The sequence below is a fragment of the Harpia harpyja genome, chromosome 9, assembly GCF_026419915.1.
Source record: "Harpia harpyja isolate bHarHar1 chromosome 9, bHarHar1 primary haplotype, whole genome shotgun sequence".
Lineage (NCBI taxonomy): Eukaryota > Metazoa > Chordata > Aves > Accipitriformes > Accipitridae > Harpia > Harpia harpyja.
Genome location: NC_068948.1, coordinates 12,334,528 through 12,348,201, shown reverse-complemented (window position 1 = coordinate 12,348,201; position 13,674 = coordinate 12,334,528). Strand labels below are relative to the sequence as shown.

The window sequence follows — 13,674 nt, the reverse complement described above, 5'->3', positions numbered from 1 at the left end:
GTATGTATTTCCATCACTGGATACACTGCCAAAACAGTTGTAGGAACTGAATGGAAGATCAGGGCTCTTGTTTCCTTGTGAGAACTCCAGCAATAGATAACAAAATCTGTCAGTGTTTACCAGCGATGTTCTGACAACTCATATCAGATCAAGCTATTTTGAGATTTGGAAAGAGGAACTCCTGATTTTGGGGTATTGTCTGGCCTTTGGTCTGGGGTATGATGAGTTGCTATCTTCTAAATACAGATGGATATAGAGAGATAGAACTCTAAACAAGAAGCTCAGAAACTTTAAAAGCAGAAAGGAAAGTATTTATGGAATTAGGCAGCTGATGAATAGAAAAATTTCAGAATTGGAGTTTTGCTATATAGGTTCACTTAAGGAAACTGTTCTCATCAGTGACTTATGTTAATCACACACAATTAAAAATCTACAGAACATCCTAATCTGTGAATTAAGATTCAATTTTGCTTTTTAAACTTCACTAAGAAATCTTACTTTCAGTTTTGGGATTTTAAACTATAACATGCTTGTTCTCTTTCTAATATCCAGTCAGAAGGCTATTAACAAGAAATATCCAGAGGAATCTACCGATGCAAAAAATAACTATCAGCAGAAGAGTTAATCTTGGTCAAGAAATAATATTTGCAGACAAGACAAGGAATATCAAGTTGGTTACAAAGCAGAAAATTAAAAGCCCCTACAAATTCTGAATTGAACATTTAAATAAGCAAATAATACCTCACAAGTACCAAACTGTAACGTTCAATGTGCTCTTAAATTATGAAAATAAGTGTACTGCTGTTTAACAGTTGTCACTTTTTCAGAGGAAGCAAGTCAAAGTGGAGTATGCTGTATAGCGTCAATACGTGATACTGACATTTCTTTTCAGTATCAGCTGACATCCAGAGCTTGCTCTCATATTAGTGTTACCTGCATTCAGCAATGCTTTGTAGGCATATACGAAGTTGCAAAAAAACCCCCAAACCAAAAACCCAAAAAACCCACCAAAACAAAACAAAAAAACCACCAACACCCCCCCCCCCCCCCCAAACAAACCTGCAGTGCCATCTCTGGTGTAGTTCAAATGATTAGCAACTCAAGCACTTTACCTTCTTGAACATGCTGTCTGTGACTATCTTTTGCTTTAGCTTGTTGAATTTCAAGTTGCTCCATCAACAATCCGTTTTCTTCCAAGACCAGCTTGGCCTGAGTTTGCAGCTGCTGCCTGCAATGACAACCGGCTTATAAATAAAATATAATACAAATATTAACTTATGTCCAAAGAAAACCAACTTCCAACAGTGTAAACTTATAAATCGTATTTGAACTTTAAAAAAAAAAAATTAAAAAATTAAAAACACTCATTGAAAGCAATGTCAGGACCCAAGGTAAGCTTATTAGAGACATGAACTCACAAGCCTCAAAATGTAAATTATTTTAAATGTTTAAAATCTTTGACTAACTAAAGCAAAAATTCCCTATAGAAAGAAGGAAGAATATATATGTGTGAATTAGAATCACAGCATTATAGAATGGTTGAGGTTGGAACGGACCTCTGGAGGTCATCTGGTCCACCCCCCCTGCTCAAGCAGGGCACCTAGAGCCAGCTGCTCACAACCATGTCCGCGTGGCTTTTGAATATCTTTAGGGATTGAGTCTCCACAACCTCTCTGGACAGCTTGTTGCAGTGCTCACAGTGAAAAACTGTTTCCTTGTGTTCAGAGGGAACCTCCTGTGGTTCAGTTTGTGCCCACCGCCTCTTGTCCTGTCATAGGGCACCAGTGAAAAGAGCCTGGCTCTGTCTTTACGCTCTCCCCCTATACAGTGATAAGATCCCCCCTGAGCCTTCTCTTTTCCAGGCGAAACAGTCCCAGCTCGCTCAAACTTTTCTCATATGAGGAAATTAAAGCTACATAATGGTGCCAGATGACTTGGAGACAGCTATGTAAATAGTAACTGAACCAAATTAGTTTTCAAATCACGCGATAAATTCTTGGATATGATTTGGATTTACTTGGCTTTGGCTCTGGAAAAATACTGCCAGTGTGTTTTATGGGCCTGTAAAGAAGATGGGAGTTTAAACTGAACTATCCTGAGCAGAGAACTTAACACTCTGCTTTATAGCTAGTATTAATTAAGCCTTCAAGAAAACCAATCCCAGTCTTTCTGATGTTAACAAAAGCTTAAGAAAGTATTTGCTATTCGAGTAACAGCTTAAAAAGTTGAGAAGCATTAGCCAGAATGCAAGTAGAAATACAGTACGAGTGTCAGATGATATCAAATGAATTTAAACTCAAGAGTTGTCATCAATCAGCAAAAGTAGCCTAAACCCAAACAAAGTATAGCAAAATACACTGTTACCAAGGATTTCTGATGACAGTAACTAACACAACGTATATCTACTTTGTTCATGTGTGGCCTGACCTAGATAAAAATGCATCCTATTGTATATAGATCTAGATAGGGACAATTCCCCCTACCATCAAATGATATTCTGACTAGAATTTAAGCTGAACTATACAGCTAACAATTGTTGTCTGGCAGCTGAAAAATATAGTCTTAAACAGTCTACCCTGAAGATTTTTGCAAACACAGAAATGGAAGTCAGCTTACACTTGTATCCATGAAAACCTCTGTGCACAGGTGTTTGTAAGTTTAGCTGACTAATTTACTGTGAAATTTACTGCAGTGAGCATACAAGAAGCAAGCAAATGCACATCAGCCACTTACAAATCGTTTAATAGCTAAGATAGAGTTCATATTGTTTAACCACTTAAGACTCTGCATGTTTTCATCTGAATGGATAAATATGAAATGAAAACTGAATGACAAAATACATTCATTATTTGTGACAGGAAGGTCAGTGGTGATGTAAGATGATAAGCATTACCAGTTGAAAGAAACAATGGAAGTTTTTTTTCCCATCAAAACTATCTAGGCTGGAGTTAAGGTTGAGAAAATGGATTGTGAATCTTACTGGACAAGTCTTTGAAGTATAACGATTTTAAACAAAGAACAAAATAATTTTTTACAGGTAAAATTGCAACTTTCACATTGATGTCACTAAGATCATATTTCATCAACAGGTTTAGGCACAAGGAACATCTCCCATACTGCCAAGCTACTTCCTTACCCTCAGCTATGCCTGGCACTATGAGGCTATGTTGTGAAACAAAATTTTAAAAATTGCTACAAAAGGGGGGATTAGGTTGATCAAGACCAACTCCTTTATGTGCTTGACAGTGCATCCCCATGAGCAGTTACATCAATACAAACAAAGGAGCAACGCACTGCAACATCGAGTGTGAAGAAGCCACTGAAGGTACAGAGCAAAAGCTTGGTAAGGTGGTATTGCTGACATCCCTGCCTTGCTGAACTCCAGCCTTAAAACCAGCTCCCAGACAGAGACTATAGACAGCCTGAAACAGCTCAGAGACATACAAACTTCTCTCATTCATTTGCAGAGAGGCAAAATTAAAAGCAAAGGTGTTAAAAGTCCAGAAATTCTTAAGAAGCTGAAACACCTCTATAAAGAGTGTTTTGGAATTTGTGGACAGTATATAAGCATCCAAACATAAAATATACAGATTATTTTATTAAAGCACCAAAACAGACTTTGATACCTTTATAATAACCTACTTAACCAAATCTATGCAGAAACTAAACACTATTACACGGGCTTCAGGTACAAAACTGCACATTCACTATTTAATCTTTACTGCAAAATTATTTCAGGCATTGCAGATGAGCATTGTTCCAACAAGACATAACCATGACCCTATTAACTCTTCAGAAAAACTTAATTTGCTTGAGGGGAACACAATTTTTCCTTAAGATCTGTAATCTTAAGAGCTTGCATGCAACAAGCAAAATAATGAGTAGCTTTTAAATTAATTTCTAGTAATATAACTTGCCATTCTGCAGGGGTAATAAAGTTATTTTTATTTAATTGCTCATGCAGGTCTTCATTCTCCTTCACCAACTCTTCAACTCGTAGTTTAAAATTCTTCATATCCTCCTGGAAGACAAAGGACTCCACATAAAATTCTTTAGAGCTAAGTATTTTGTTTTAATTTTTACATCAACAAAAACTTTTATAAATATACATGCCCGGGTGCCTTCTAATTCTTCTGTTAACAGCATGTTATCTCACTACTCACTAATCTTTAATTCAGATGTGCATACCAGACTTCAAAATTGCTTCATCAATCTAGTAATATTTGATTTAAAATAATATAAGTATTTGAATTGTGCCACATTTTTGCCAAGTGTCATTTGAATTAAGCAAGTTGTAGATCCTTAAAATACGGATTTAAAAAAACGAATTCTGGAAATTACTAGATGATACTACACATTTTCAGTATGAATGACATGAATTTGAATACGGTAGGATAATACAGTGAATTTACAGTAATATAAAACCCTCGGTGTTTTCTGCTCATTTTATGGCTTAATTTTTTGACGGAAGTAAACTATTTTGAAAAGCTATGGCAGTTCTGCTCTGAAGCAAATCACCATTTTTTCAAAGATTCAGTGACAAAAAAAATACTTCCGAAGAGCAAAAAGAGTACCCGTTCCTTAATACCCATTCCTTAAATATCTAGAAATAAATATTCTTCTACCACAAAATCCACAGGCCTGTAACTGGAGGAGTAGCTATACAGGGCACTGAATCCCCATTATGAATGACAACAGTAAATTCTTTCTACCGCTGTGTTTATGGTTTACTCTATTCAAAGAGCACAATTCTTGTACATCTCACTGTAGTGCCTGCTTCTACATCTGAACAGGCTGACAAAAAGCAAGCAAGCCAAGCAGGATAAGATAGCACAATAACTATGCATGGAAAAGTAAAATGAAGTCACTTTTAATTTTAGGCAGAAAACAGCTTTGACAAATCTCTTTAAAAAAAAAATCCAGTAACTTATTTCTGCTTTAGTGTAGAAGTATATTTCTTTAAATGGCAACTTGCCTCATGTTCAAGATTTAAATCTTCCTTTTCTTTTATTCTGTCTTCATATGCCAACAGAAGAGGTGACAAATACTTCATATCCAACTTAAAAAAAAAAATCCATATAAATCAATTACAAACCATAATCTCATCAATATTTTTTACTTCTGCTATATATTCTTAGTTTTAAAAACTATTAAGGGTTTTTTTATAGGCCTTGCAGACAAAAGTGCAGGACTTACACAAGCACACAGACCACCATATGCAAAATGATGCTGCAGAAGCACTTAATAGCACTGATTCAGGAGTAAGCTTTGGGAAGGACAAGGCTGGATGCTATACTTGAACACTTCACTAAAAAGCAGCTATTGCTTATCAGTGTATGTAACACAGCAGAATGTGGATGCAAATGAATACAAAACCAAACTGGAACACTACAGTGAATATAGTTAATAATAATCAAATTTAGTCCAGATTCATTAGTAAGTGGGAAAGGAATTTTTACACTCTCAAACCTGCATCTTTAAAACTAAATACATATGTATGTGATTCTTGGATATTATAGCTAGAAAGAGAGAGCAGAAGGAGGACTTTCCTCTTTCTGTATAGTTCTGAATAACAGTGAGGAAGGAAAATTTAAGATCTGATTAGCATTTCAAGCAGAAATTGTTTCACATACTACAAATGCATTCAATTTCACAAACTATTTGACTTATCCTTGCCAGAAGTTCATAGGCTACTAATACACCCGTGACCATTCCTACCATCAGAATCACTGAAATATGCTATTTTCTTTTAGTATCATCTTAAAAATAATCACAACAGAAGATTAACAATTAAGGAACAGACCTTAAAGCAAACTACATGCTAGGCAATACTAAGTGAAGATGGTATTTATGATTCTCAGGGTAACAGTACTTCTACTTAATTTGCATTCAGCAGTTCAAAGCTGGTGATTTTATGCAGTCAGTAGCTTACTGTAAATTCAACTCGAGCTGCACACATTCATTGCAAAGTTCTGCCCTACATCTTTTTATGCAACAAACATAAATGTTTATAATATTCTAGTATGTGATAGTTCAGCAGAGTAACTAAATAATATCCTGAATATTTTATGGTTCCAGTAAAGAAATTTTACTACTTTACTTAGAAAGGAATGAACAGATAAGTGAAAATATTATTTTACTTACCAGCCATGGTGGTGGTGGTCCTTTCATGGGTAAACTTTTCAGTTTTACATGCTAAAGTAGATTTTTTAAAAGATACTGAAATTATTTCCTGCTTTTTGAAGCACCAACCACTGTTTACTGCACTCACAACTGTTAACCCAAACAAGCTTATGTTTCTAATTACATGTGTTGCATATGTAACACACACCCAACAAAGTCATCAAAACTGGAAGTTCAATATCTTACTAATATGGGAGAAAGTATAATTTCTTAAAGTTAGACTTAACGATAAATGCTTATTTTAAATTTCAGAAAAAGCCTATGCCATTTGTAGACTGTGGCAAATTTGGAGAAAATTGTCTTAAAAACTCAAAAGATGAATGAAAGGACAATAGGACATTTCAGTACAAACTGCCTTTATAACCAAGATTCTCACCTCTTCTTGGGACAATGGCCTGAATTTAGTTTGATAGCGACTTAATTCTACATTTAAACGATGGACCGTCATTTTCAAAGCATCATTTTCATCTACCAGTTCTTGTGCTTGTTGTCTGAGAAAAAGTAATTCTGTAGCCTCCTCTATTAAAACAAATGTCCAACAAGAAAGTTCAATCAAAATTCAAGAAATGTTCACAATAATTTGTTAATTGTAAGGAAAAAAAAAATCTCAATAAGCTAGAATCATAAGAGAACTTCTCTCAAAATACTGTAATGGAATAATCCCATGAAGAATTACTAACAAAAAAACCATTAAATTTCAAACAACTAAGTAAGTTTTTTTCATGATCATGTAAGATTTCCTTGAAAAAATTTCTACAAATGTAGAAAACAGTGTTCAGAAACTGCTTCTGCATAGATACTTGCTCAAATCAATGAGTGGAAACCTACTACTGTAGGAATAGGTTGTAAGAAATCAGAAAAATTAAACAAGATGACTACAGACTAGCTTATATGTTTCTCCCACCTTCTCTATGTGACTTCTCTGCAGCTTCTTTAAGTCTTCTGTTTTCTTGTTCTAGTCTCTTCAGCTTTAATTGCTGTTCTTCCATTTGCTGTTTTGTTCCCTCAAATTGTTGGACCATAGCCTGGTATGCCTTGTTCAGAGACCAGTTTTCTTGTTTTAGTTCTCTGAACTTTTCTTTAGTCATATTTTCCCATGCTTGCCTTGCCCGAATAGACATATCTGTAATGCCAGAGTTCAATGTATTTAAATGGTATTCAGACTTGAATACGAGTTTCAGCAAATTATAATCCATTTTTTCTAATATTAGCATTATGTATGAGTGATACTTTATAAATCAGCTCAGGGCTCCCAAAAGGTAAGGCTAGAGAGAATGAAAAAAGTGGATTTGAAAAGAGAGCTATATAGTGGAGTGGCTGCAAGTTCCCATCTTTTCTCTCAAGACACTGAAAACATGCCTTCCTTAAAGGGAAAAGAAAGCGTCAGCAGATCTCGCTCTCCCTAGCATCGGTGACTAGAGAGGTGAGACAGAAATATCCACTGCAATAAGCAAAGTGTATGTGCCCTGCATGGACTAGTCAGTCCTCTTGACCCCTCCTTATTTTAATCACCTATGTAATGAAAGCTTTACCCTCCTTCCCACTGAACAGGCTTCAATGATCTGTTACTGAATAGAAATTACTTAATAATCCTTACAGAAGTAAAATTTTAGATCATCTGCAAAATCATGGATATATTGTTGCAACAGTAATAATGGATCACACTTTCGAATTTTCTTTTCATCTGTATGGGCTAAACAGCTTACCTATTAAAATAAAGGCTGAGGTTTTACCCTTACTGTCAGACTCCTAAGAGCCAGCATAATGTAATAGCATACAGGCATGAATATAACTTAGTACAGAACAGTTCCTTAGTATAAGATATATGAAACCCAAGAACTGGTTTTGAAATACAGAGCTATCTCTTGTTATTGATGACATATAACAGCTTCACGTGTTCAGTAATATTTCAGGCACTTATGGTCACTGTTATCTTCCTGTGAGAAGGCGTAAGATTCTTGGACAGCATAGAAATACACAAAACCCCATGAACTCGTCATAGGCACACATCCCATCCACGTGACACACAAGTTCAGAGGTGCTGTGCCTGGAATTGTTACATGGATGCAATAACATACAAATAAGGCACTAGCTGAAGGTAGACCATGTATCTTGTATCACTTGTATGTTTACCACTTCAGCTGTGATGGGTGACATTAATAATGGTGACATACTGTAGTGTAGATGAAACTTAAGGGATTGGAGAGTTCCAGTACAGCTTTAATTTGATTACATCATTTCACCATCATTTACTTAAGACTTCAAAAGTCACTCAGATTGAAAAATAGAAACAAGTCTAAAACACCTAATATAAAAACCCTAGAACTATTGTTTTTATACATATCACAGAGCACTAGCACTTTCTCATCTCCTGTACATGAGAAATGCATTTTCCTGCTTGTATTCTCTAAGCCCAATTCGTTGGGGGGAGGGGGGGATGTATTTTTTAATATATATGCATATTATTAAAGCGAAGATGTGTAGTAAAGTCACAGAAAAATCAGAAGTACCTGGGGATGGCGGAGGCTTTTCACGTATCAGATTTTCAGCTAATGATTTTTCTTCCTAGCAGAGAAATAAAAAATGAGAAATTGGCTTTAACAGTTATCCTTTCTGAAGTACTCTGAACAGCATCACTGTTGGAGAACTTAAGAAACAGAACTTGTGAAGCAGTTTCTTTTATATCAACAAAATTTAAGGTTGGATTCACTACTGACAATATACAACTTGTCATTTACCCATCTTGACATCATTTTGTCACTTATCACTGTGTATTGGTTTTGTGTGGCAAGGTTTTGGTAGCGGGGGGGGTTACAGGGGTGGCTTCTGTAAGAAGCTGCTGGAAGCTTCCCCTGTGTTCGAGAGAGCCCATACCAGCCGGCTCTAAGACGGACCCGCCGCCGGCCAAGGCCGAGCCAATCAGTGATAGTGGTAACGCCTCTGTGATAACATTTTTAAGAAGGAAAAAAAGTTGGGACGGGGGTATTCGGCAGCCGGAGAGAGGAGTGAGAACATGTAAGAGAAACAACCCTGCGGACACCAAGGTCAGTGAAGAAGGAGGGAGAGGAGATGCTCCAGGCACCGGAGCAGAGATTCCCCTGCAGCCCGTGGTGAAGACCATGGTGAGGCAGGCTGTCCCCCTGGAGTCCATGGAGGTCCACGGTGGAGCAGATATCCACCTGCAGCCCGTGGAGGACCCCACGCCGGAGCAGGTGGGTTCCCGACGGAGGCTGTGACCCCGTGGGAACCCCGCGCTGGAGCAGGCTCCTGGCAGGACCTGCGGATCTGTGGAGAGAGGAGCCCACGGAGCAGGTTTTCTGGCAGGACTTGTGACCCCATGGGGGGCCCACGCTGGAGCAGTCTGTGCCTGAAGGACTGCACACCGTGGAAAGGACCCATGCTGGAGCAGTTCGTGAAGAACTGCAGCCCGTGGGAAGGACCCACATTGGAGAAGTTCGTGGAGGACTGTCTCCCGTGGGTGGGACCCCACGCTGGAGCAGGGGAAGAGTGTGAGGAGTCCTCCCCCTGAGGAGGATGAAGCAGCAGAAAATAACGTGTGATGAACTGACCGTAAACCCCATCCCCATCCCCCTGTGCCGCTGGGGGGTTGGTAGAGAATCCGGGAGTGAAGTTGTGCCCGGGAAGAAGGGAGGGGTGGAGGGAAGGTGTTCTGAGATTTGGTTTTATTTCTCATTACCCTACTCCGGTTGATTTGTAATAAATCGAGTTAATTTTTCCCCAAACTGAGTCTGTTTTGCCCGTGACGGTAATTGGTGAGTGATCTCTCCTATCCTTATCTCGACCCACAAGCTCTTTGTTATATTTTCTCTCCCCTGTCCAGCTGAGAAGGAGGGGGAGTGATAGAACGGCTCTGGTGGGCACCTGGCATCCAGCCAGGGTTAACCCATCACACACTGCCATCAGTCACTTGTGGACACTTGAAACTCTTAATATTTTCTTTAGTTGTCAGAGATGTACAGTTCACAAAACAATTTTATGGCTGACATAAAGGTTACATAAACATGAAGCTTCTTGACCAAACAGGATAGATATTGCTCCCACTTGTTAGTCTGTATAAAGTAAGACTTTAGAATAGTCAATTATGATATGAATTGTCAGTCCCTAACTGGGAATCAGCAAATAAATTAAAATGTAAAATGTTCTTCAACTTTGTTGAAGAACTTTGTTCTCCCTTTGCTGGTAAAAAAAAAAAGTACCTATTTGTACATTTTCAGAAGGTTCTTTCATCAGGAAAGAACTACAGGCTGAATTCATACTAATGTATTTCCTTGAGGTGAACATGATCGATATACAAACTTTCTCCACATTTTTATGAAACAGCAGTGAAGTTCTGCAAGCATATGATGCCATGTAATTTAACATACCAAGACACTGATGACTAAACGAGTCAAAACTCATGAACAATTTCAAAAGAAAATATATGTCATCAAGAACTTGAAGAAAAGAAGTGATGTTAACAATAGAAGAACTGACCACTTTTGTAAATAATATTTCAGCAAGTTGATCTGAGAAACTAAACTTTTGGGTATTCTTTTTCAAGCTTATTAAAGCAGTCAAATGGGCCCAGCTGGAAAACTAGATAAAAGTCTGGTGAAGCCAGGCTCAGAATTTGAAAATTATCAGTAAGAGCTATCTCTTGCTATAACATGATGTCTCCCACTCTCAGTTTCTTTCTTTCGCATGAGGAACAACAGAAGATATATTAAAAAAAAAAAAAACCAAACCACACAAACCACCAAAAAAACCCCACCCCAACTTTTGTATGGCCTATTTACCTATATAGTCATATTTTTTCAAAAGGAATGATTAGCCATTCTCGTACTCCAAAAAAGATTCCCTAGTGGCAGTAAGTATTCTTTTAAGTGACTGTAAACTGTCAGCAATTTATAACACCCTTTTTTTTCCAAAATGCATCACAAGTCAACTTTCATATGTCTTACCTTTAAATTCAAGCCAAGATGTTGGTCTTCTGCTAAAGAAAAACAGATCTTTCAGTCAAATAAAAACAAAAGTATCTGTAAGTCCATAAACTGTAAGGGTTCATATGTTCATGTAAGCACACATATTATATACTGCAAATAAATGTAAGAAAGTCCTCCCAAAACCACAAATCAGATCACTATCTTTCCATTATCTCTTTCACAGTGTATCAGGATACTGATGTGAGACCTTACTTTACCTCACACTGTATAGATGCAACTATGGAAGAAATTAAGCTGTATTTTTGTCTTCCACTATTATTTTAGAATTTGACTAAAGGACAAATGAAATATTTTCATTGATTTTACTGGGCTTGAATCCTGTTGCATCTCTGAACAAGGCAAGTGCAAATCTGACAGCTTCCAAGATCTGCAGCACTTACTATGTAGAAGAGGGATTAGAAACGGTTTATATATCCTATTCTTTTCAGTTTAACGCATCCACTTCCCAAATGGTTTTATCAAGGCAACCCATTCTTTCTGGATATTGTTCTCTATAAAGCTTTTCAAATAACTCTACTGAAATAATATTGAAACAACACTGGGATCCAACATGAATAAAACTTAGAAAGACAAAGATTTTTCAAAATGGACTCAGTTCTGCTTCCTCTTTCCTATCCAATAGCTACTGGAGTGCTGCCATCCTCCGTAAAAACTGCGTTTTGCAGCTCTGGAAAAAATTCTGATTTCCTGTTTTCCTGATTTTAAAATAATGGACAAGATAATTATGCAATAAAACTCCTATCCAGATAGATTGGTCTTGCTCTCTTGTCATATTTTTTTCTGCACAATATTCTACTGTTACAAGAAAATAGCTTAATGACAGGTCCGGTTATGAACGAAATGTCCCTGATCTAATGAAATTACTTATTGCAAAAAAATTATTTGTGAAGCTTAACAATTCAGAGCTTAGGGTGATAACCTGAGACTGATGATCACGTTCAACTCTCTGTTATGTCAGAACCTTCCTCTGTGACCTGATGGTCAGGCCCAGACCTTAAAAGACTGCAAGAATGATACAACTTCTGTAGAAAAGATAAACAATCCTACTATCATGCTATTTGATTATAGAAAAAAAAAAAAATTCTTACTGCTGATTTTCAGACATGACACTTTTTATCCAAAAAAAGTGACTGATTAAAAATGTTTTCTTCTATCTCTTTAGCTTTTTTTTTTTAACATTGGTAGTTTCTACTTTTTTCCACTTTTTGAGCACAGTAACACTCCAATAGTTTCCAGAGTATAAACTGGATTGATTCTAGCACATATATCAACAGAATAGAGAATGACTGTACTAGACAAAGAGTTCACAAAACTTTCTGCGCCCCCCCCCCCCCCTTTTTACACTGGCTGATAGTGGATGTTTAGGAGTTTCAGTTATACAGTGAATATAGACCAATCTTCCCTCTTTATGCAGATTTTTAGTTTTCTGTAACTACTAGAAATGGCTAAGTATTTAGTAGCATTTCTTTCACTGCCCTTTTTAAAAAAAAAGAATTATATCACTATCATACAGTATTAAATGTATTTTGTTCAAAAATTGTTTTTCCCATGGGTATTAAAAAGGTATGGCATTTTGACTTAAAGTAAGTTTATTTACCTTCTATTTGCGCATTTGACTCATCCACCAGCACCTGAAACTCAGTTTCCTGAGAAGGCACCTCTTTCTTGTCCTTGTCAGCATTAGTACTAGGAGATGGTGGAAACTCTTCCTATGTAAAAATAGACAAGCCTATCTAAATCATGGTAACACTGTTAAAATAGCCCACATCTCGATATCTGTATGAAACCTTTATTGTACTAATGTCCCAGTCACAAATGACAAGACATCATTTTTTTTTGTTTCAGGGCTCTGTGTAGGTAAAATCTAAATCCTGCAATGATCAACAAGAGGTAGGAAACTATGATCATCATTTAGTTCACAGGGCAAATATTCCCTGTCACCTTATTGAGTCACAAGAGTCTGTGATATTATCCTACATTCACTTGTTTGCTGTGTCATATCTAAACTTGCTCTTACTAAAAGATCAACCGTTTGTCTGTCACAGCACTGAGGGATTCATGAATAATTTTTAACATTGCCTTCTCTGTTTTTCCCCTGTTGATTGCATACCAGTGTCCCCCATATTCTACTCACTCCCTTTTTCCCTGCCCCCCCCTTCTCTCGTCTTACTGACTACTATCTCTTCACCTGGGGCGTTTTCTGATTTCTTTCACAAACATACGATTTTATTGTCTCTTTACTACTCAGTTACTTCCTCCTGTTTGTTAAATTTTTGTTAAATTTTTGACTGAACTTTAAATGTGCCTCAGGAGTATTAAGCTGCTTATTGCTGGTTAAGACAACCCAAAACCATAACACAGAAAAATCCATTGGTCTTCAAGACAACAAGATAATTTATTTTGTTTGATACTGAATCTCCGTCTCTATATAGGTCTCTGCTCATTAGCACAATACTGAATCATTAACTAAGCTTTCACCATTTAAAAG

General features: G+C 37.0%; 1 protein-coding gene across 6 annotated transcripts in view; it reads right to left on the bottom strand.

Annotated features, from left to right (window-relative positions):
* The window catches only part of CEP89 (centrosomal protein 89), a 43,431-nt gene that overhangs the window by 25,343 nt on the left and 4,414 nt on the right, over nucleotides 1-13,674 (bottom strand). For 5 of the 6 annotated variants that reach the window (XM_052796414.1, XM_052796416.1, XM_052796419.1 and 2 more), the window contains 9 exons: nucleotides 12,784-12,895; nucleotides 11,145-11,176; nucleotides 8,694-8,748; nucleotides 7,088-7,306; nucleotides 6,560-6,702; nucleotides 6,145-6,195; nucleotides 4,976-5,059; nucleotides 3,914-4,021; nucleotides 1,113-1,224 (listed from right to left, as the gene is read on the bottom strand). In XM_052796414.1, the coding sequence (XP_052652374.1) occupies nucleotides 1,113-1,224; nucleotides 3,914-4,021; nucleotides 4,976-5,059; nucleotides 6,145-6,195; nucleotides 6,560-6,702; nucleotides 7,088-7,306; nucleotides 8,694-8,748; nucleotides 11,145-11,176; nucleotides 12,784-12,895 (916 nt within the window). The remainder of the gene's footprint in view (nucleotides 1-1,112; nucleotides 1,225-3,913; nucleotides 4,022-4,975; nucleotides 5,060-6,144; nucleotides 6,196-6,559; nucleotides 6,703-7,087; nucleotides 7,307-8,693; nucleotides 8,749-11,144; nucleotides 11,177-12,783; nucleotides 12,896-13,674) is intronic. The other variant, XM_052796415.1, reaches the window with a different exon arrangement.